Source organism: Schistocerca gregaria, chromosome 2, assembly GCF_023897955.1.
Source record: "Schistocerca gregaria isolate iqSchGreg1 chromosome 2, iqSchGreg1.2, whole genome shotgun sequence".
Classification (NCBI taxonomy): Eukaryota; Metazoa; Arthropoda; class Insecta; order Orthoptera; family Acrididae; genus Schistocerca; species Schistocerca gregaria.
In genome coordinates this window covers 433,439,991-433,462,980 of record NC_064921.1, presented here as the reverse complement: position 1 = coordinate 433,462,980, position 22,990 = coordinate 433,439,991, and the positions used below count along the sequence as shown (strand labels likewise).

Sequence of the window (22,990 nt, the reverse complement as noted above, 5' to 3'; positions counted from 1 at the left end):
TTGACGCTACTGGACTTCAGCAAAGCTTTTGACACTGTTAACTTTGACATATTACTCAGAAAAATGCAACAGCTTAACTTCTCTGATAGTGCAATGAGATGGTTTGAAAGCTACTTAAAAGACAGACAGCAATGTGTTGTCTGCGCAAATGAAAAATCTTCCTGGAAACATGTTTCTTCGGGAGTGCCACAAGGATCAGTCTTAGGACCACTTTTGTTTTCTTTATATGTCAACGATATTTCATCGGTTTTGTCCTCCTGTAAACATCATTTCTATGCCGACGACCTCCAGCTCTACCTAAGCGTCAGACCTGAAGACGTAAACACTGCAATCGCTCTGATGAATGATGATCTGTCTTCAGTAGTGACATGGGCGAAAAACCTGGGGCTTAAATTAAATGCAAAAAAGACGCAAGTAATCTTAATAGCCCATCAAAAATTAATAAGTTCAGATTTCCGCGAACGGCTACCTCCTGTTCTGCTCGAAGGTACTCCAATACCATATCAGAAAACAGTGAAGAACTTGGGTGTAACTTTGGACGAGCATCTCAACGGGGCGGAGAATACAGTCGCAGTGTGCCGAAAGACGTCTGCTTGTCTCTATGCTCTCAAAAAGTTTCGGAACATATTCCCACAGGACTTGAAACGCCAGCTCGTGCAAGCACTCGTTCTACCAAACCTCCACTATTGTGATGTGATTCAACAAGGCATGAGTAGTGAAAACAAAAGACGGCTAGAGCTAACCATGAATGCCTGTGTGCGTTACACCTGCAACATTCGCCGATATGATCATGTTAGTGCTTCATACTCCTAGCTAGGGTGGCTGCAGCCGGACAAACTGCGTGACTACCACAATATGTGTCTACTTCACCGACTCCTCGTCGCGCAAGCACCCCAGTACCTAGCTTCAGAGATTAAAAACCTGTCATGCCATCATAATCGAAACACGAGGTCACTCTTATCTGGTATCCTAACTGTGCCCACTCACAAAACAAAAACTTTTGCAAACTCCTTCTCAGTTGCCGCTGTCCGCCTCTGGAACAAACTGCCCCTTACCTTGACGAAAATTCAATCTACTGTTGCTTTTAAGAAGAAGTTGAAGCATTTCCTACTATCATCCGCATAAAATTCTCCACAAAATTAATGTGCAAGGCCAATCCTCTCATCTGTCAAATAGAAAAGCTAGCGTCTCCTATCTTGCTCCTGAGATGCCTTCCACTTCGTCTATCTCTATTAGCCACGCAGTCTTCTTTTCCTTTATATTTTCCTTAATCATGTTTCATCATGTGTCTCTATTCTTCTCCTCCCTTCACCCTGAGTCTCCCTCACACTCCCTGCTGCCAGCACTCCTATATAAAATCTTTCTCTTCAATAATGTATTTTTCGAGGTGTACCTTTCTAATTGTTTATCTCACTTTTTGTATTAGATGTAGTTTAACATGCCTACTAAAACATATGACTGTAAAATAAGTAGAATGCCTGGTTAGATGTAAGAGAGGGCATAAATAAAAATAAATAAAAAAAATGTACAGTATACACTCAAGGACTAAGTTTTCTTTGAAAATTAATGTACTTTTGGATTTAATAAAGTATATCCTCTATGTTTTAAAATTGTATCCTTCATTTTAATAAAGTACAGTACACTACATCCCCTACATTTCCAAAATAAGTAAAAGACAAAATAAATGAATAAAATAAATTTCAGACACTTAATAATCTGGAATTCCGCTAATCCGGCACCCGTATGTGCCAGGAATGGGCAGATTAACGAGAGTCTAGTGTAATTCTTGACGTGCTTGCAAAGTTTTATGGTTGACACAGGAGATGAGCTGCTCCTGTACTTAAGTGCACTTTCCTTCATCATACTGTTCATATCTCTCAAAGATTACATTCAAAAATAAAATCTTAGGTGAGGCAAGGAAAGCTGCATTCTCAGAGTATTTTGGTTTTGATAACTACCTGTGTGTAGCTCATCACATTCATTCACAACAACTTTGACAAAAACCTTAAAATATCTATTCTATGAAACTTTTGAAATAAACAATTCAATTACAGTTGCTATAATTTTATTCATTTTGTAATGGTACAGCTATGTTGACTTAAGGAATGAAACATTTAATTGCACAACATCAACCCTCAGAAATTCTAAGTTCTATTATGTTGGTTTCAGTGTCCACACTTATTCTCAACTACAAAAACAGAACAGGAGATGTATTATGTGAAACTCTTCATTGCTGTGCAGTGTGATACAACCTGGTAAGTTCCAGCAACAGTTCAATTGTGAATGCATTTACAGAGACATACTAGTACCTTACAGAGACTAACAACAGTGTGGCTTAGTTATGTTCATCACCTGATACACTGCAACCTCATCAAACAACTACAATCCAAATACTATCACACCAAGACCTGTATGTTTAAAGACTCAATGTCTGAATGTAAATAGGCTGAGGAATTGATTTCATATAATACATGATCTCTTACATTAATCTGACATTCATCTGCCAAACATAAACTAGGTTTCACCTATGTGTCAAGCATGCATCTCTTATTGAGATATTGTATTTGAGAACAAGCATGAAGCTTGAAACTGGATTTTTGCAAAATGGGGTTTTTGGTAGTAGAAGTGTAACTAATCAAACATTTTCTGTACAAAACTATAATTTTGTTATAATCCATGTACAGTCTCGACACTTACCAGTTCTTGAGAAGTTGGCAGACCCTTCATTTTGCGCTGCTCATTCCACATAAGTTCTTCAATCTTCATGTGTTCTTCTTCAGACAGCTCATCCATTGGTCGACTCGCATCAATCTGTGTTAAATCGATTTTTGGTTCTGATTTAAGAAGTGCCTCCCACCAACGCTCTTTTGTTTTCTCCAAGTGAATCTAAAGTGAAATGTAATAACAAACCTCAGTTTACTTGTTCTCAATTAACAGTCTGCTAGAAATTATGAAAATTAATACTACAAAGTTATATAAGGAGGGAATCTATGGTATGAAATATTGTAATTTGGAGAAACATGCTAAAATACTATAATTTGGAGAAACATGATAAAATATTATAATTTGCTCAGCAAGTTTCTATTGAGCTACTTCAATGATGACACATGGAAAAGCTCTTCTCAATTTCTCAGGCTGCTTTCTTATCTCTTCAAGGGACTGTACTCTTCTCGAGGCAATGCTGTTTTTGCAATTTTGTTAACACATTATCTACATGACTATGATGTTCATCCTATAATTTTTTTCTGTCTATTTTTATGCTTCTGCATGATCTGAAATTTCACTTATTTTGCCTTCACAGTCTAGCCACACAATACATGCAGGAAGAAGGAGCCTCTGGATCAGAAAGCTTGTAAAAGTTACACATTGTGTGTGTGTGTGTGTGTGTGTGTGTGTGTGTGTGTTCTCCTGCTGCAGCTTGGCGAGTACATTTTTTCACCTATTCACTTGCATTATATTGTCAATAGTGTATTATTTTTGTTGTTATATAAATGAAAGATTGAAAGATTACAAAAGTGTCATACAATCGGTATCTGACTATTGCTCCTCAGTTTGGGACCCACAGCAAGTAGGATTGATAGAAGATCCAAAGAAGAGAGAAGTGTTTCATCACAGGTTCATTTAATAAATGTGAAAGAGTCAAGGAGCTGTTCACTGAACTCCAGTGGCAGAAGTCACAAGAGCGGCATAATGCAACTGTTGGAGTTAGGTGTTAAAATTCCAATTCCTGAAACAGTCAACCAACTAATTTTCAGAATGGTGCCACAGCCTAGCACTTAAGCTGTTAAGCTTAATGTTGGGGATTTGAATCCCATCAGGTTCATTTTTTACATAATCTTTATCACATTTATTATGAATTAACAAATGTAGTTCGCATGAGCAATTGCAATCAACTGAGGGTGAAAAAAAATACAAGCTGCCTTCTGCAACCAGATTGGAATTATATAGCAAAAGAGAAATGGATATCATCCCAGCACCTTTGGCATTAAGTTTGAAAGTTTTCCTCTTTGTGAAAATTCTGTTTAGCACCACTCAGCATGCTTCATTAGATTTATAGGTCACTGTCTCCATTAAATTTACTGGTGCACTTGCAAGTCTCAATCACTCCTTTTACCAAACAATCAAAGTAAGAGTCTGTGGGATGGGATCTTACTGCTTTAAAAGATCATCTTATCCCCCCCTTTTTTTTCTTGTAATAAGCATCAGTCACACTTGGATTGTGTGTTAACCTAGCAAGTGCCAGGAGCATGTAAATGCCCATCTTAGAGGAGGGAGGGGGGGGGGGCGCAATGAAAGCACTGAAGCAATGATAAAACATCGAAACATAAGCTAATTTTAATACAGCAAAAAGAAGAAAAAACTCTGGGAATATTAACAATATCCATTGTAAAACAAAATGCTCTCTAATCATGTTATCACAGAGCAGTTCATAAAGTACCAAGGATTGTTCCAACAATCTCTACACTCATACGGTATGTCAGTACACTTGCCCTGTTCAGTGCACTTTTTACATCTCTTTCACATGATTTGATTTTTCCCTTTGGTAGGTACCCACTTTCGCACAACGTGTGTTTCATTACGAGGTCTCTTTCTCACATCTCTCCAAATTTCCATTGGAGGAAGTAGCCCCTTTATTATTTTTATTTTGTAATCATACTGTGTGATTTTACTTCCCACATATTTGTTAAGATGATGCAAACTGAAAAGATGCAGGCCAATCAAGTGAGAAAATAATTTTTTTTACGTCAATGGACAGTCTTCCGTTCATATAAATTATATGACAGCATGTATTTCTGCCTATTAGTCCCAGACATATGTGTGTTGTCTTTGACAATTGGTGGTGGTTTTGAGATTGTTTGTTGGCACGACCGTCACTTGAACCATTGTGGAACTGTAACTAGCCTCTCATCTATCCCTCCATTTATTGATCATCATGCCTTGCAATTAGTGAAAAATTTTGTTTCCGTTACTCAGTTCTGCAGATACTACTTTTTTGAAGTGCTCCTCCTATTTAATAACAGCATGCCACTAGAATGCGTTTTCAGATTCAATAACTTTTTAGCTAACACAAAGGTACTGCAGTAATTTTCCATGTAAATATTACAAAGAACATGCAGCTCCTCCTAAACAAATGCAAAACAATCTTTCCAGCACGATATTTCCACCCGTATCATCAAGCATCCCCATGTACACAGTGTACATATTTACAAAACCATCCAGTTGTTTAGCATGTACGTTCTGATGCCATATGTATGCCTTTTGTTTCATATATATTGCCTAAAGTACAATCTCCCCCTCCAAAACATCACTGATTCATCTACACATAGATGCCTTCCTGGATAATAAACATGACACATTCTACAGTTAAAATAATTTAGTATAGGTCTTATTTTATATAATCGATCATCCTGTTTGAGTGTCCTGGCTTTGGATTTTTAGCAAAATAAGTGAAAGATGGCCATATACCTGTGTCTGCTCATGCTCATCCAAAAACTGCATTCATTTCAATAAAGATCTTAATGTGTCAGCTTTCTTTACACAAAATGGCTCAGCCGACTGTACGATTTCTATACATGAAATGTATTCGCAGTTGTGAATAACAAAAACCATCAGCTGTATAAGGGAATGACAACAGCGAAAATTTGTGCTGCACCAGGACTTGAACCTGCATTTCTCACTTCATGTGAACAGTCAGTGGCTGTTCCTTTGTAACATTGCAATGTTGTTCTTAATAACATAGGCACCGTAATATCATATTTAACTGCTGATACCAAGCAATGACCTTCAATTAAAATGTCCGCCCCCATACAGGAATTACATACTGTATGTACAAGTACAGGTTGTGATGCCTAAATGCTGACATGGAAGTTTGGGCCTGGATGTGAGTCATGTGGATAGCCAAAGCGATTAAGGCGACTGCTCACGAATTGCAAAATCCCCATTCAAGACCTGGTCCGGCACAAATTTTCATTGTCATTCCCTTACACAATCGAAGATTGTTCATATTTGGAAATGTGAATACATTTCATAATGGCTGTAGTCACAGCAGTGCCTGTTCCTTCAGAACATTTCCTCGTTCTTCTTAACACAGGCACTACAATATTGTGTTAAACCACAAAATGTCCAAAAAATCAATTGTGCTACTTCTACCATAAATCTGATGCCTTAATTTGAGACCTGATTAAAAATATGTTGTCAACATTTAGACAGAAACAGCTGGGTTGAGAGGAGTGGTGTTTAATGCCTGATTCAATTAAAATGCAAAATACCTATTTGTCTTTACATGATATTTTGATTATAACTAACAGTGGAAGTGAAAAATTTCACTAGCATCATTTTCAAGTCTTTCTTTCACTTTTCTCACAGAATACAACTTAAATGTACTTCATGAGCATAGGCTTTTAAAGGATCTCACATATTACAGTTATGAATGTTCTGTATGACCTGTTATAACAATGAAACATCACATAGAATCAATTTCTATTACAAAAATAAATAAATAAATAAAATATAAAAGCTACATTTATGAACAAATGGACATGAAAAGCATCTGTCTTTAATAACAAGAATATTGTAATTATGTCACTGTCACCGTAACATATTTAGTTTCAAAATTGATGATGCAATCTTAACAATACAGGTAGTGGGGGCTGTGCAAAACAGACTGGGCAGTTTTTTGTTTAGATTAGTGGCTCCTGGGAAAGTACAATGAGGCGTTCAGTACGAAAGCCTGCAGGTCACACAGAGAATGATGGTAGACCTAGGAAACATTAAGATCATAGTTGCAAATTGTCATAGCTTTGTTGAGAAGGAAAAACATTAATGAAAAGCACTGAACCTGAAATCATGGAGTATAAGGCACTGAAAGCTGACTAAAGCCATAGAAGTTCATCCATTGACCTACTGTTATTCAGAAAGGGTAGATAAAATTCCATTGTTGGTAGGAAAGTTGCTATCAACATACAGCAGAGATGCTGAGTCGCAGATAGGCACAACAAAAATACTTTTACAATTAAAGCTTTCGGCCAGGTCACAGACAGTTAAGTGCTGCACTTTAGATGGAAAGCAGGGGAGAAGTGAGTGAGGAGGGGGGGGGGGGGGGGGAGGGGGGGGAGTAGCGGAAAAGGAGAGAAATAGAAGGACTGGTTGTGGTGGTGGAATGATGGCTCGGTAGTACTGGAATGGGAACAGGGAAGGGGCTGGAAGGGTGAGGACAGTGACTAACGAAGGATAAAGCCAGGAGGGTTATGGGAATGTAGGATATACTGCAGGGAAAGTTCGCACCTGCGCAATTCAGAAAAGCTGGTGTTGGTGGGAAGGATCACTAAGGCACAGGCTGTGAAGCAGTCATCAGAATGATGGATATAATGTTTGGCAGTGTGTTCAGCAACAGAGTGGTCCACTTGTTTCTTGGCTACAGTTTGTTGGCGGCCGTTCACGCAGACAGACAGCTTGTTGGTTGTCATGCCTACATATAATGCAGCACAGTGGTAGCAGCTTAGCTTGTACACCACATGACTGGTTTCACAAGTAGCCCTGCCATTGATGGGATAGGTGATATTAGTGACTGAACTGGAGTAGGTCATGATGGTGGTGGTGGTGGTGGTGGTGGGATGTATGGGACAGGTCTTGCATCTAGGTCTATTACGGGGGTATGAGCCATGAGCTAAGGGGTTGGGACCAGGGGTTGTCTAGGGATGAGTATATTGTGTAGGATAAGTGGACAATGGAATACCACTGTGTGAGGGGTGGGAAGGATAGTGGGCAGAACATTTCTCATGTCAGGGCATAACGAGAGGTTGTCAAAACCCTGGAGGAGAACATAGTTCAGTTGCTCCAGTCCTTGGTGGTACTGAGTTACAAGGGCAATGCTCCTCTTTGTACAAGGTTGGGAGGATAACTACGGTCAGAGAAGGCCTCTGTGAGACCCTCAGTATATTTCGAGAGGGACCGCTCATCACTGCAGGTGTGACGAACACGTGTGGCTAGGCAGTATGGAAGGGACTTCTTGGTATGGAACGGCTCTGGAGGAATGTGGATAGGGTGTCCTCACCTGCAATCCAGATAGCAAAGATGTCATCAATGAATCTGGATCGGGTGAGGGGTTTACGAAGGAACCCTCTAGATGTCCCATGAATAGATTGGTATAGGATAGTGCCATGTGGGTGCCCATATCCATACCCTGTATTTGTTTGTAGGTAATACCAGCAAAGGAGAAGTAATTGTGGGTGAGGATATGGTTGGTCATGCCGACTAGGGTGGAGGTGGTTGGTTTGGAATCTGTCGGGCATTGGGAAACGTAGTGTTCAATAGCGGTACAGGGAGGTTGCATCAATATTGACAAGCAGAGCACCTTGTGGTAAAGGGACTGGAACTGTGGAGAGGCGGTGCAGGAAAAGATTGCTATCTTTTACATAGGAGGGTAGGTTCCGAGTAACAGGTTGAAAGTGTTGGTCTAAGAGAGCAGAGATTCTCTCAGGGAGGCACAGTAACTGACACAATGGGGCGCCCAGGGTGGTTAGGTTTATGGACTTTAGGAAGCATGTAGAGGATAGGAGTGCAGGGAGTGGTAGGGGTGAGCAGAGAGTTGGACTCCAGGGAGAGATACTGGGGTGGGCATAAGGATTTGAGTAGTGACTGGAGATACTGCAGGATTATTAGAATGGGGTCACTGTGACAAGGTTTGTAGGTGGTAGTCCTCCCGCCAGGTAATCTTTGTGGTTTGAAACAACAGTGGTGGAGCCTTTGTTCGCAGGTAGGATTATAAGGTAAGGATCAGTTTTTAAATAGTGGACTGCGATTCTTTCTGTGGATGTAAGGTTAGTCTTTATGTTGAGGGATTCAGGGAATGATGATGAGGCAAGGTTCGAAGTAAAGAAATTCTGGAAAGTTGAAAGGGGGTGGTTTGGGGGCAGTGGGGGTGCATCATGGTTGGATGGAGGAGTGAACTGAGTTAGGCAAGGTTCAGTATTGGTCTTTGGTTGAGTACGATTGGTAGGGTTGGTGGCAAAAAAGTGTTTACACTGTAGGGACTGGGAGGAGGAGAGAAAGTATTTAACAAGCCCTGCATGATTGGATTTGGGAGTGGAGCAAAAGGTGAGGCCTTTGAAAAGGACTGATATTTCTGTGGGGCTAAGGCATGAAGGAAAAGTTCATGAATGTGCTGCAGGTCTGTTTAGATTCTGAATTCTGTGCAGTGGTGAGAGGGAGTTTTGGAGGGTGGGGTAAGTATAGTAGGTATGCAAGACAAGGTTTGTCAGCTATGAGGGGAAGTGGGGGAGGTTTGGAGGTGGTTGTAGATGTGGTGGACAGCGGTACTTCAAGGTGGGAGTAGGAAGTGAGCAGGATGGAAAGAATCCAGAACCTAAACCTAAATTTAAGAAAATCATTAGTTATATTGTGCTTTGTAAAATCACAAAATTATGTTACAATTTTTTATTTTCCTTGCTTAACGATATTTACCTTTTAAAGTACATTCAGTAATTAGTTAAGCAATTATTACGGTAATAAGCAGGTTAGCTGAAAACGAGTGGTGTGAATCATGATAGTGTTATGGTGCTGCAGGCACACTTAGAATTTGTCATGGTGTGCGAGCCTTCGGGTAAAGTCTGGCACCTGCAGGCCAGTGCTGCAGCTGCAGTGACATCAAAAGGACTGGAGCAGAAGTACCTGGAACCCTCCGCCTCGCATCGCCTTGACACTTTGAGGCATTACGACGCCACGGCTATATAAAGCCCACCCTGCAGTCACTGTCATTCAGTGTGAATAGTTTAGTTCAGTGCATGCTCCAGGCATGTTTAGTGTTCCGACTGTAGTGTCTGGTGGACTATTTTATATGACTATATTTTATTTGTTTACTTTAGTCTTAGTGTATTGTGAATAAAGTTCACAATGGGTAAATTTGTAACCAAAACAGTATGCTTGAAAGCTGATGATACTGCAAGTCAATGTCCAACAAATATTGTGCCGTCAAATGCTTCGTCTTCAGGCGAGAACCATTCACAGCCGAAAGCTGAACTGTCCGGTAAGGGAAGATCATTTCAGAAGTTTTGGTTGATCAAATATACATGGCTAGAATATGAAGCATCTACCAAAAAAGTTTTCTGCAAAACCTGCAAAGAGTCAGATGCTAAAAATTTATTAAAATTTTTTTCAAGAAAAGAAGATGCATTTACTTCCATATAGTTTTCTAACTGGAAAAAGGCTTTGGAAAAATTCTGTCTTCATGAAAATACATTTACGCATAAAGAAGTATGCATAAAGAAGGTGCTCTGAAACTAAATTATATCACTAAATGAAGTGTGGCCTCCCAATTGAATGAACAGTTAGATAGTGATATGAAGAAAGGCCATTTAGCTCTTGCGACAATTTTTAGTACCATTCAATTTCTATGCCGACAAGGACTAGCATTTAGAGGGCATGAAGATGTAAACCCAATTTTTTTTTTCAATTGTTGGAACTCCGAAAGAATGACGTACCTGAGTTTAAAGATTGATTAGGGCATTCATGGTATAAGTGGATGTCCCACGATATTCAAAGTGCAATCATTGATCTACTAGGAAAGTCTGTGTTGAGAAAAATGTTGGCTTCAATCAAGAAGACTGAACATTTTTCTATTACGGTTTATGAAACAAGTGATTCTTCAATTCACGAACAAGTGTCATTTTGTATTAGTACTGTCGATGATTCCCTAATCATCGAAGACTGTATTGGCTTATACAAAACCCCCAACACTGACTCACAAACTCGGTTTAGTATTTTAAAAGATATTTTTGCTCATCTCCATTTTTCAATGGATAACTTAAGAGGACAGTGCTACGATGGTGCCTTGAATATGAGAGGTAATTTCAAAGAACTAAAAAAATTCGTTTTGGATATACAACCAAAAGCACACTATGTGCACTGCACTGCTCACAGTTTAAACTTGGCAGTTGTAGACAGTCTCCGCTATCTTACGTCTATGAGGGATATTATGGCTTTAGCCATGGACTTAATAAACACCCTTAGGTAATACAACAAAAGAACGGGACTTTTCAGAAGGATACACTTTGAGAGGGCCAACAACCAAGCTACGACCCCTTTGCCCGACACAATGGACTATCTCAGCTTCTAGTATCTTGAGAATATTGAAAAACTTTACAGAAAATGTTTCAAAAAACACTAAGTTATTCAGAGGACAAAACAGAGGCAGGTTACAAATGTATAGGCTACCTTGAGTCAATATTACAATTTCAGACTTATTTCTTTTTACGTCTTCATTGCCATGCATTGAACCCAGTAGGGGATGTCAATGAAAAACTTCTGCGCCCTCACCTAAGTGTCACTGATCTGGAAGAAATGTATGAGGGCTTGATTTGTATATTGAATGAAAGGTGTAATTGTTTTGAACACTTTTGGGAATTGTGTTTACAAGAAAAGCCTTCAGAAGTTGATGATCCTTCGCTTCCTCGGAATCAAAGTATGCCAAAGAAGTATGAAAACAATGAAGCCAGCTCATTGCACGTTTTCAAAACCCCAAAGTAGTACTTACATCGAAGTTTGCGAAATGATGCAATGATGCAATGTTGCATTACTGAATGGTTTGCATCAACTGGACACACACAGGTCATTGCAGTTGAACAAGAGTGCTCATTTTTAGTAAACAGAGGTGAAACAAATTTGAAGAATTCAACAGTTTTTCAAAAATGACCTAGACATTGAGAGAGTGTACTTACATTGAATATGTTAGCCGATATTGCTAATAAAAAAACTGGTCATAAAAAAAACATGCCTGATGTAATGTGAAGTAGTGAAGTGCATTAAGCTGCTCCAAGTAGTTCCAATAATAACAGCAACAGCAGAACAGTTATTAAGCGCCCTTAGATGTCTGAAGTCATATTTCCGTTCAATAATGGGGCAGAAGCAATTTAACAACTTCGCTGTGATTCACGCCCACCAAGATGTTTTGGATGAATTCCATATCCAACCAATCATCAACGACTTCATATTCAGCAATTCAGTCAGACGGTCAACATTTGCACCTTTCTTGATAAACTCTAGCCCTAATAATGGCATTTACAGCAATATTAAAAATATTTATAAAAATAGAGAATTACATACATGCATAATGTTAAATTTTCAGTTTTGAAATATTAGTATTAGTTTATTACTGTATTACTATAGTACTGTATTAGTTATTTTCAAATACTTAAATTTTTTAGGGTGTAAGACCCAATTAAAAGCTGCTATTTATATATTTTTTGACTGAAAGTATTAGGCATACTGTATTAACTTTATTAACTGCATTATCTTTTGAGATATTGGTTTTATTTAAATATAATTTCAGAGCTATATATTCACTGATCTGTAATAGTCTATAAGCATGATTATTACTGTAAATTAAATTAGCTTTTCATGAGAATACCATGTGTGTGTCTTTTTTCAAAGTCAAAAAATGTGTCAGGCTTGTCGAGTTTCCCGGAGTGTCTAGTTAGTGAGAGTCCAGTTTCCAGGGGTCTGATGTTGATCATATGACTCCAAAATGCTTAAAAGAACTCTTAAACTCATTATTTTTCATCTAAAATTTTAGAAAATTTCCCCAGGGCAAGACCCCCAGTATGGGACCCCCCCCCCCCCAATATTTTTTATAAGTCAGTTCCCCTGTATACCAGTCAGGTTCCTCTCAGAGTATGCTGATACAATAGCTCCATATTTAGCAAATATATACAATCGCTCACTCACAGAAGATCCATACCTAAAGACTGGAAAATTGCTCAAGTCACACCAATACCCAAAACGGGAAGTAATAGTAATCCGTTGAATTACAGGTCCATATCACTATCATCTATTTGCAGTATTCGAACATTATGAATTACCTCGAAGAAAACACTTTATTGACACACAGTCAGCATGGATACAGAAAAAATCATTCTTGCAAAACACAACTAGCTATTTACACCTATGAAATCATGAGTGCTATTGACAGGGGACATCACATTGATTCCACATTTTTAGATTTCCAGAAGGCTTTTGGCACCGTTCCTCACAATCATCTTCTAACCAAACTGCGTGCCTATGGAATATCGCCTCAGTTGCGAGAATGGATTCATGATTTCCTGTCAGAAAGGTCACAATTTGTAGCAATACACAGAAAGTCATTGAGCAAAACAGAAGTAATATCCGTCGTTCCCCAATGAAGTGTTATAGGCCCTGTATTGTTCCTGATCTATATTAATATAGGAGACAATCTTAGTAGCCGTCTTAGACTGTTTGCAGATGATGCTGTCATTTACTGTCTTGTAAAGTCATCAGATGACCAAAACAAATTGCAGAATGTTTTAGATAACATATCTGTATGGTATAATGAATAGGAAAATAGGAATGAGGGCAAGCTACAACAAACAGCATAGTGAACATATTATTGTGGCCAAGATAGATACGAAGCCCACACCTACTACAGTAGTACAAGTTTATATGCCAACTAGCCCTGCAGATGACGAAGAAAATGAAGAAATGTATGATGAAATAAAAGAATTTATTCAGATAGTGAAGGGTGATGAAAATTTAATAGTCATGGGTGACTGGAATTCGGTAGTAGGAAAAGGGAGAGAAGGAAACGTAGTAGATGAATATGGATTGGGGCTAAGAAATGAAAGAGGAAGCCGCCTGGTAGAATTTTGCACAGAGCACAACTTAATCATAGCTAACACTTGGTTCAAGAATCATAAAAGAAGGTTGCATACATGGAAGAAGCCTGGAGATACTTAAAGGTTTCAGATAGATTATATAATGGTACGACAGAGATTTAGGAACCAGGTTTTAAGTTGGAAGACATTTCCAGGGCCAAATGTGAATCTGACCACAATCTATTCGTTATGACCTGTAAATTAACAGAAGAAACTGCAAAAAGGATAAACTGAAAGAACCAGAGGTTGTACAGAGTTTCAGGGAGAGCATAGGGAACAATTGACAGGAATGGGGAAAATAAATACAGTACAAGAAGAATGGGTAGCTTTGAGGGATGAAGTAGTGAAGGCAGCAGAGGATCAAGTAGGTAAAAAGACGAGGGCTAGTAGAAATACTTGGGTAACAGAAGAAATATTGAATTTAATTGATGAAAGGAGAAAATATAAAAATGCAGTAAATGAAGCAGGCAAAAAGAAATACAAACGTCTCAAAAACGAGATCGACAGGAAGTGCAAAATGGCTAAGCAGGAATGGCTAGAGGACAAATGTAAGGATGTAGAGGCTTATCTCATGAGGGCTAAGACAGATACTGCCTACAGGAAAATTAAAGAGACCTTTGGAGAAAAGAGAACAACTTGTATGAACATCAAGAGCTCAGATGGAAACCCAGTTCCAAGCAAAGAAGGGAAAGCAGAAAGGTGGAAGAGAGTATATAGAGGGTGTATACAAGGGCGATGAACTTGAGGACAATATTATGGAAATGGAAGAGGATGTAGATGAAGATGAAATGGGAGATACGATACTGTGTGAAGAGTTTGACAGAAGACTTAAAGAACTGAGTCGAAACAAGGCCCCCGGAGTAGACAACATTCCATTGGAACTACTGACGGCCTTGGGAGAGCCAGTCCTGACAAAACTCTACCATCTGGTGAGTAAGACGTATGAGACAGGCGAAATACCCTCAGACTTCAAGAAGAATGTAATAATTCCAATCCCAAAGAAAGCAGGTGTTGACAGATGTGAAAATTACCGAACAATCAGTTTAATAAGCCACAGCTGCAAAATACTAACACGAATTCTTTACAGACAAATGGAAAAACTAGTAGAAGCCGACCTCGGGGAAGATCAGTTTGGATTCCGTGGAAATACTGGAACACGTGGGGCAATACTGACCTTACGAGTTATCTTAGAAGTAAGATTAAAGAAAGGCAAACCTACATTCCTAGCATTTGTAGACTTAGAGAAAGCTTTTGACAATGTTGATTGGAATACTCTCTTTTAAATTCTAAAGGTGGCAGGGGTAAAATACAGGGAGCGAAAGGCTATTTACAATTTGTACAGAAACCAGATGGCAGTTATAAGAGTCAAGGGGCATGAAAGGGAAGCAGTGGTGCTCACAGTGCGATTTCAGTTGTCTGAGACTGCAGTTTGTGTGTGTGTGTGTGTGTGTGTGTGTGTGTGTGTGTGTGTGTAGGAGGGGGGGGGGGGTCGCACGTGCACGCACATGTTTGTGCCCATGGCCAAAAGCTTTAATTGTAAGAGTCTTTACTGTGCCTATCTGCGATTCAGCACCTCTGCTATATGGCGAGTAGCAACTTTCCTTCTCATAATACTGTTACATTTGATCTTGGATTTTCCAGTGTTTGATTCCATTGTTGGTGGTGTATTTGTTGCTGTGAATTTGTATGAGCAGACGCTATATTTAATAATTAGAAGAAAATAATGATTGGTTCCTTTTACTGACCCCAAGTCAGGTTATACAGTTGTTGAAAAGCTCAGCGAAAACTTGAGTTTTCATTTAAAGTTGGTGGAAACACATTTTTAAAAATCAGTGGTAGGCATAAAACATCATCCAAAATTGTACTAAAAGCCTTTTCTGAGAATTATTTTGAGGAATTAGTCCAGGAGCCCACACAAAATGTATATGATTGCTGTAACATACTAGACCCAGAAGCAATAAAAAAAAAGCCCTAATAAATAGGAAGTGTCATGACACATACAGTGATTAGTGACAACAATATTGTTGTTGAGACTGAATACCATAACTCACAAATTCACCAAAAATGAAAGTAAAAAAAATTCACTTGATTACTTCCTAAGAGGTAGTTCTCATTCCTTGCAAACTTCCTATTTAAGTGTAGACCATGAGTGCCTTTAATTCGAAGAAATACTATCACTGGCAACTGAGAGATTCATACGAAGTAAGTTATAAGAAACAAAACGGATCCCCTATGATATCAAAGCAGGTCTCGGAACTGTTGCAGAAGCACCAATAAAAAGAAAGAATGGCAGATTTAAACGAATGTAAAATCCAAAATATTGGCAATGTTCTACAAAATCTTGAAATTTAATGTGAGATGTTTTCAACAGTTTCCACTACAAAACTGTCATGAAATCTGGCAAAAAAACCAAAGAGATACTGGTTGCACGGAGAGCACACCAGCAACAAAACACAATCCATACATTAACTGTGCAATAGCAATGGTAATGTTACCAATGACAGTGCCACTAACACATAGCTATTAAACACAGTTTTCAGAAATGCTTTTACAAAAGAAGATGCAGCAAATATTCCAGAATTCAAATCATCTGCCAACTTGAGTAACTTAGATGCGGATAACTTCGGTGTAGTCTTGTTGTCCGGACCGTACACCAACTGGGTTCCTTTGAGACCAAGCTGATGCAATAGCTTCATAATTTGCAATCTTATAGAACTGCTTGCTCACTGAAAAATCTGAACCAAAGGACTGGAAAATTGCACAGTTCGCAAAGTACACAAGAAAGGAAATAGAAGTAACCTGCTGTAATAGAGACATATCACTGAAATCAATCTGCAGTGGGACTTTGGAGCATATGCTATGTTCGAACAACACGAAATACCTCAAAAGCGACAATCATTGACACACAGACATGGATTCAGAAAATACTGTTCTTGTGAAACACTGGCTCTTAATACACAAGAAGAAATTAGTGCTATTGACAGGAGCTTTCACATTGATTTCGTAGTTTTAGATTTGCAAAAGGCTTTTGGCACCATTCTTTACATGCAACTTCTAATCAACTTGTGTGCCTTTGGAATAATATAATTGTGTGACTGGATTCATCATTTCCTGCCCGAAAAGTCACAGTTCATATCACTTGATAGAAAGTCACTGAGTGAAACAGAAGTGTTAGTCTCTATAGTTATTAATCTGTATAAATGCTTTAAAAGACAATATGGGCAGTCCTCTTAGAGTGTTTGCAGATGATGCTGTCATTTACCACCTAATAAAGTCATCATCAGATGAAACCCAACCACAAAATGATTTAGACAAAGGTTCTCTATGGTACAAAACTGCCAACACACAGAATTAATAAGTAGTATGAAGTCCTCCACAGAAGTATCAAAAGAAATCTGTTAAATTTCAGTTACAAGATAAATCACACAAATTTAAAGGTTACTGAGTGAACTAAATACCTAGGGATTACAATGACAAAGAACTGGAACCACAACACACAAAATTTTGTGGCGAATGTCAACCAAAGACTGTATTTCACTGGCAGAGAACTTAGAAGATGCAACAAACCTACTAGAGACACTGCCAACACTACATTTGCCCTTCCTCTTCTGGAGTACTGTTGCTCGGTATAGGATCTTTAGCACACCAGGCAGACACAGAACATAAAAAAAAAGAGTTAAGAGAAGGGCTGTTACTGCAAAATAGGGGATAATGTGTCATGGATATGATATGAGAGTTGGAATGGGAATCATTAAAACAAAGGCATTTTTCAGTGCCATGAGATATTTTCATGAAATTTCAGTTAGCAACCTCTCTCTCCAAATGTAAAAATATTTTGTGACTCTCGCCTACAAATGGAGCAATGACCATTACAATAAAATGAGAAATTGTAGCTTGCATGGAAAGATTTAAGTATGTTTTTCCATTGTGCTACTTAAGAGTGGAATGGTATAAAAATAGTCTGAAAGTGATAGGATGAATTCTCTGTTAAACACTGAAGAATAAATTGCCAAGTAGTCGCGTATATAGATGTAGATGTACTTTTTCTTCATGCTACTACCTCAACACTAAAGGCTTTAGGATACCCTGCAGTTGCCTGCACTTGGGCTTCCGTCACATCCTTCCTCCTGATTCTAAGGTCTCAAGTCTAATGTCACTGTTGTCGCTTTAGGGTGCAAAGCAGTTGATGTCACAAGCGTCTGTGTTGTAACTTTAAATGGTCACTCACCGGATGAAGCTGAAGTCGCTAACACTCTGAGCCCAACTGACTGGAGTATGGGAATAGCTAAGAACTATCAGTTCCCCTTTGAAGATGATGCTCAAATGGTTGAAAATTAAATTTCCTTCACCATATTACCACAACGAATAAAAAGTAAAACACAGTTTACAGCTTATGCTGTATCTGCTAAGATATCTGATAATTCAGATGTCTAACGCACATTAAAACGTAAAATGTTATAGGTTGGTTGCAGTAAGCACAGAGTGGTGTGGTGTCTCCACTTAATAAATTATGGGTGTTGAAACGACAGTGATCAGTACACAGCCAAGCTAAAAGCATCTCCTTACAATGAGAGGGGCGAGAGGAAGTCATCGTAGCCATTGGGAGATGTTTAATTTCACGGAGTTTGTTGCCATTTAGAAATGACCAGTGTTGACACCATAGGGACACAATGTTCTTATATGCAGCACCCAAAGATCAACTGAAGGAACAGGTCAGCAAAAAGGTCTAGGCAGTCAGATTACAGCCTCAACAGCAGCATCGGCAGCTTCATTCCCTGACACTCCGACATGACCAGTGACCACATGAACGTCATCAGCAAGCGAGTGGAGGCATTAATGGCACTGTTGTACTATGGGCTGGTATGTGTGTAGTACACAGAGGCCCTGGAGGGCACTAAGTGAATCAGAATGCAACGCACAATTGAGAAGCTTGTGTCGCCAGATGTACTGGGTAGCCTGATTGAGGGCAGAAAGCTCTACAGTAAAAATTAATTACAGGTATAAAAGTCAGCATCTAACATGTTTGTAACCAATGGAAACGGTGCATCTGAGACCACCATCAGTCTTGGAGGCATCAGTGTCGACAAAGGTGCTGTCTCCAAGTTGAGTGCAAAGTTCAAGAAACTTACAGAGATAGATCAAATATAGAGTAGTGTAAGAGGGAAATGAAGTAAGTCGAAGATTAATGCAGACCTCTGCATGAAGCCAAGGCATTGAAGGGCTCTCACCCATTAGAAACATGGCAGGTAATGTAAGGTTAAGCTTCTGAAGCAGTATAAGAAAGCAACCTCTAGAAGGCAACATAGAAGTTACACTCAGCCCATGTTGGCGGTCAAGGGAGTTCAACGTCGGTATGACAGTGGTAGTTCAACGGCATATGCATGGAGACTCATAACTGACCTAGTGTAGAAATGTCCAGTGACGAAATGTATGCCTTGATGGTGGATTGTGTTGAGATAAACAGTCGTGCAGATGGGTAAATGAGAAACCCACAATCCAGTTTTGATTGGACGAGTGATTGATATAAGTGAGAAGGATTTTCCGATCTGCTCCCCATCAAGTACTGTTTAAAAAATGTTGGATATTTAGATTGGGTACAGCATGCTGCTAGATGTGAGAGGACCAACAGAGTTTCCTATTGAGTGTGAGCCCCAAGAATTTCATGGTTTTTGAAAAACCGAGGGGCAACAGGACCAAGCTGTAAGAACGATGGAAGAGACTCCTTATGCTGTCAGAGTTTCAGGCAGACAGTTTTTCGATCATAAACTGAAAGCCGTTGCCAATGCTACCTGAGTAAAGATGGTTGAGACATCTCTAAAGTAGACTGCAAAATCATTGATGAGAAGAGAGCCTGAGATGTGTTGTTACAGAATTCCATGATAAGGTTAATTGCTGTGGCACAACACAGAACCCTGGGGGGACACTGTTCTCCAGAATAAAAGGGTTTGACAAAGCCGAACCAACACATCCTTGAAAACCCAGTCTTTTACAAACTTGTGGCAATGCATCACAGGATTTTGCACGAAAATGCACGAGTAAGACAAATACATGCAAATGAATGGGGTGTCACTACTGCGAGCAAACCTGTCATCCGTTGTCATACGACCATGCCCAAGCTTCGAATCACTTTGTATTTTCCCAGTCAGTTGTGTGACAAACTGCAGGACTGCAAGATGCTAATCAGCTTGGTGCAAGCATGAAGATGCTTCTGGGACCAAAACAGAATCCTCAGTATCGCATGAAGAATGTAATTTCAAAGTTATGGAATAAGGTAGCAATTCAGTTAGAAGAGACTGTAAATTTCTTTCCTGTCATGTGTTTAGTGACAAATGCAGAGGGTATTGTAAATGTGGTTTTCCCTAGTTTACCATAAATTACTAAAACCCTTTTGGGTTTTCACTGCCTGAGAAGAAAAATTTAGCATCCAGAAGGGGAGGAGGAAACGAAATGAAACTTTGCAGGTTGAGATAGTATGTGCTTTTATTTCAGTGGTTACACAATTCATTCAAATTTACAAAGAATGTGGCAGTATGTACCTACTGATTAGTATGACAATGCACCATTTACGAGCTGGATGCATGCACTCATTGTGTTCAGAAGGAAACCGTAAACACGTTGTATGCTCTCCTGAACTAAAGTGGCCCACATCTGTTGTAACCCGTCTTTGATATCCTTAATACAGGCACTGGGATGGAATTTATGTACAAGCTGGTCCCACACATGTTCTATCAGATCAGAGCTGGGGATTCTGCTGCCTCAGGAGTACCTAATCATCATGCAGACAGTTTATAGAGACATGTTCCATGTATGGCGAACATTGTGCTGTTTAAAAATAGCAGCACAATGCTGTTGCACGAGAGATACCACATGAGGATGCAGTACATTTGTGACACATTACTGTGCCATCAGAGTTCCCTCAATCACTACCAGCCATGACCTGAAGTCATACCCTCTGGCTCCCCACACCAAGATGCCAGAAGTAACACTGCTGTACCTCACCTACACATTGGAAGGATGGGACCTCTCCCCAGGTTGGCACCTTAGTCCCTGGTGATGGTCATCTGTGGAAGTGCATAACTGCAAGTAACCCCTGAATACTACGCAACACTATTCATCACAAGTGCATGTTTCCCAGTTGCAGCACCTTTTCAAAGATCAAAGATAGCCGTGTAAGTGTTGTGGAGATAACGGCAACCTAAACATGGGATGGTGATTCCCTATTCGGCTGCTGCTACTCTCCAACCAGTGGTGCCAGATGACACAGAATATTGCAGGGAGGACATTACTTGTCTTTAACAGCAGGTGGGAATATGAAGGGGTTACGATACGCTCAAAGCACAATATGGCGATCCTCTCTTGCAGTGTCCAGACACGGTTGATCGGAACCTTGATAGGAGTATGCCCTCATGTTTCTATGCAGCCCTTCAATGGACCATTGGCATATGTGTGTGAATGCCACTGAAATCAGGATGTTGCCCAATTTGACGAGCCATACAAATGGACAGCCACAACAAAGCCCTTTCAAACTTTCTCAGATGCTGATAATAACCTCACAAAAGCGAGTGCCATCTCTGTGTTCTTCACAATGATCAGTCAACATCTGACCCTGTTTGTATCCAACATACACCTTACCACCCCTGGCAATAACACTAATCATGAACAGCACTAAGGCATTCTGGTGGGACTTTGCCTGTCACAGACTTTTACAATTCTAATCATTTACATACCAACGGTGCGTATCTGCACAAAATAACGTTGGCATCAAACTATGTTGTCTGGGTGCTGCACATTTTCTTTGTCAGACAGAGTATTTAAAGAATCATGCTTTGTGAAGGGGCAGTTGTAGTCTGACAAGTTGTCATTGCCTTTTCTGCGAACTATCCCAAGTAAAAGCTAAGACTGGAGGGGGGGGGGGGGGGGGGGGCATGCTAGCGTAATATGCCAAAGCTATAGACAAATACCTGTGTACAGCTTCATTACCAAGTAGTTTCTTAGACCATATCTGTAGCAATGTGATAAGTTTATGTCAAATTTCGAATGTTCTGGACCATAAAATACCAGAGACATTTTGTAGTGACAAAATGAATACTTAGAAGATATGTTTACATAAGCAATCTACTTACATAATTTTAGTTAATGAGGGAATTTAAAATCTTGTAAAGCCATTGGTAATGTCCTTTTGAGTGCCCCATCACAGTACTTTGTTTCATGTAAATATTTTATTGAGTAAGACTCCACCTTTCCTTTCTTCATCTAGTAAGCTTTAAAGTGTCCAACGCACATAAAAAAGTAAAATGCAGAAAGACAGTAGCCAAATGGCCAACTGCTTTGATAGAGGACAGTGAAGTCATGAGCAAAGAACATAGTGTTGTCATGTGAAATTGTGATGTACAGTACCGTGAAATGATCTGTCAAATATTTACATATCCAGTGGCCACACAGCCTAACCACTCTTCAGTCTGTCCTTGCCTAGCCATTCTTCAGTCTGCCAATGGACATGATTACTGAAGCATAAATCATTGGCCAATTCAATCTTATTGTCATGTTCTAAAAAACCCCAAGCACCAACACAAAATTCACTTAATGTTACATATGTTTGAAATAGCATTGTCACAACATTTGATGAGAAGCTGACAGATGTATTACCAATTAAATGAAGCTTAGTGCTCTAACACTATTCTGTCATTTGTGCAAACAGAGGCACAAATATTATATTTTCCCCCGAGACATTTAGGTCTGTTCTTTATCGACAACAATGATTTTAGCAGAAGCAATGAGTTAAAATTTGTACCACGGCCGGGGCCAGAACCTGGGTCTTGTTGCTTGCTAGGCAGAAATGCTAACCATTAACATCACTGCACTAACTACCCAAGTTGAGTGCCCTCCAAACACAAACTTGTTGTGTTGCTTCGATCATTATCAGAGGCACAAGTATCTTGCCTTTGCAGTGAGCCCAAAAATCCTTCATTTCCAATCAAATTGAATTTTTATTTCCCTGCAATATGGATTTAATTCAGTCAGTCAGTTCCCCCACCCAGTTGTAAATAACTACAGTTGAGCTGCAACATGTGCTGGCATAAGCTGGCACCAGCACACCATGCGGCAAAGTGTTGCAAATCATAGAGCAATATGATTCGGGTGCCACAGCCGCCAATAAGTTTGACCAGGCCCTGATTTGCTAGGTTGAGCCGCCTCTTGCTCACAATCGCCCCAAGCACCCACAACAATGAGTGCGTACACTGCCAGGCTGACAGCCATGTACACAGGTAAACAGACCTATGAACTTAGTGAAGTCTTGCCCTAGATGTTTTGCTCACCATAAAAAG

At 39.5% G+C, this 22,990-nt stretch overlaps 1 protein-coding gene across 2 annotated transcripts in view; it reads right to left on the bottom strand.

Moving 5' to 3' along the window:
• The window catches only part of LOC126324755 (nudC domain-containing protein 3-like), a 63,463-nt gene that overhangs the window by 7,546 nt on the left and 32,927 nt on the right, over nucleotides 1-22,990 (bottom strand). For both annotated transcript variants that reach the window (XM_049995109.1, XM_049995110.1), the window contains exon 6: nucleotides 2,698-2,886. In XM_049995109.1, the coding sequence (XP_049851066.1) occupies nucleotides 2,698-2,886 (189 nt within the window). The remainder of the gene's footprint in view (nucleotides 1-2,697; nucleotides 2,887-22,990) is intronic.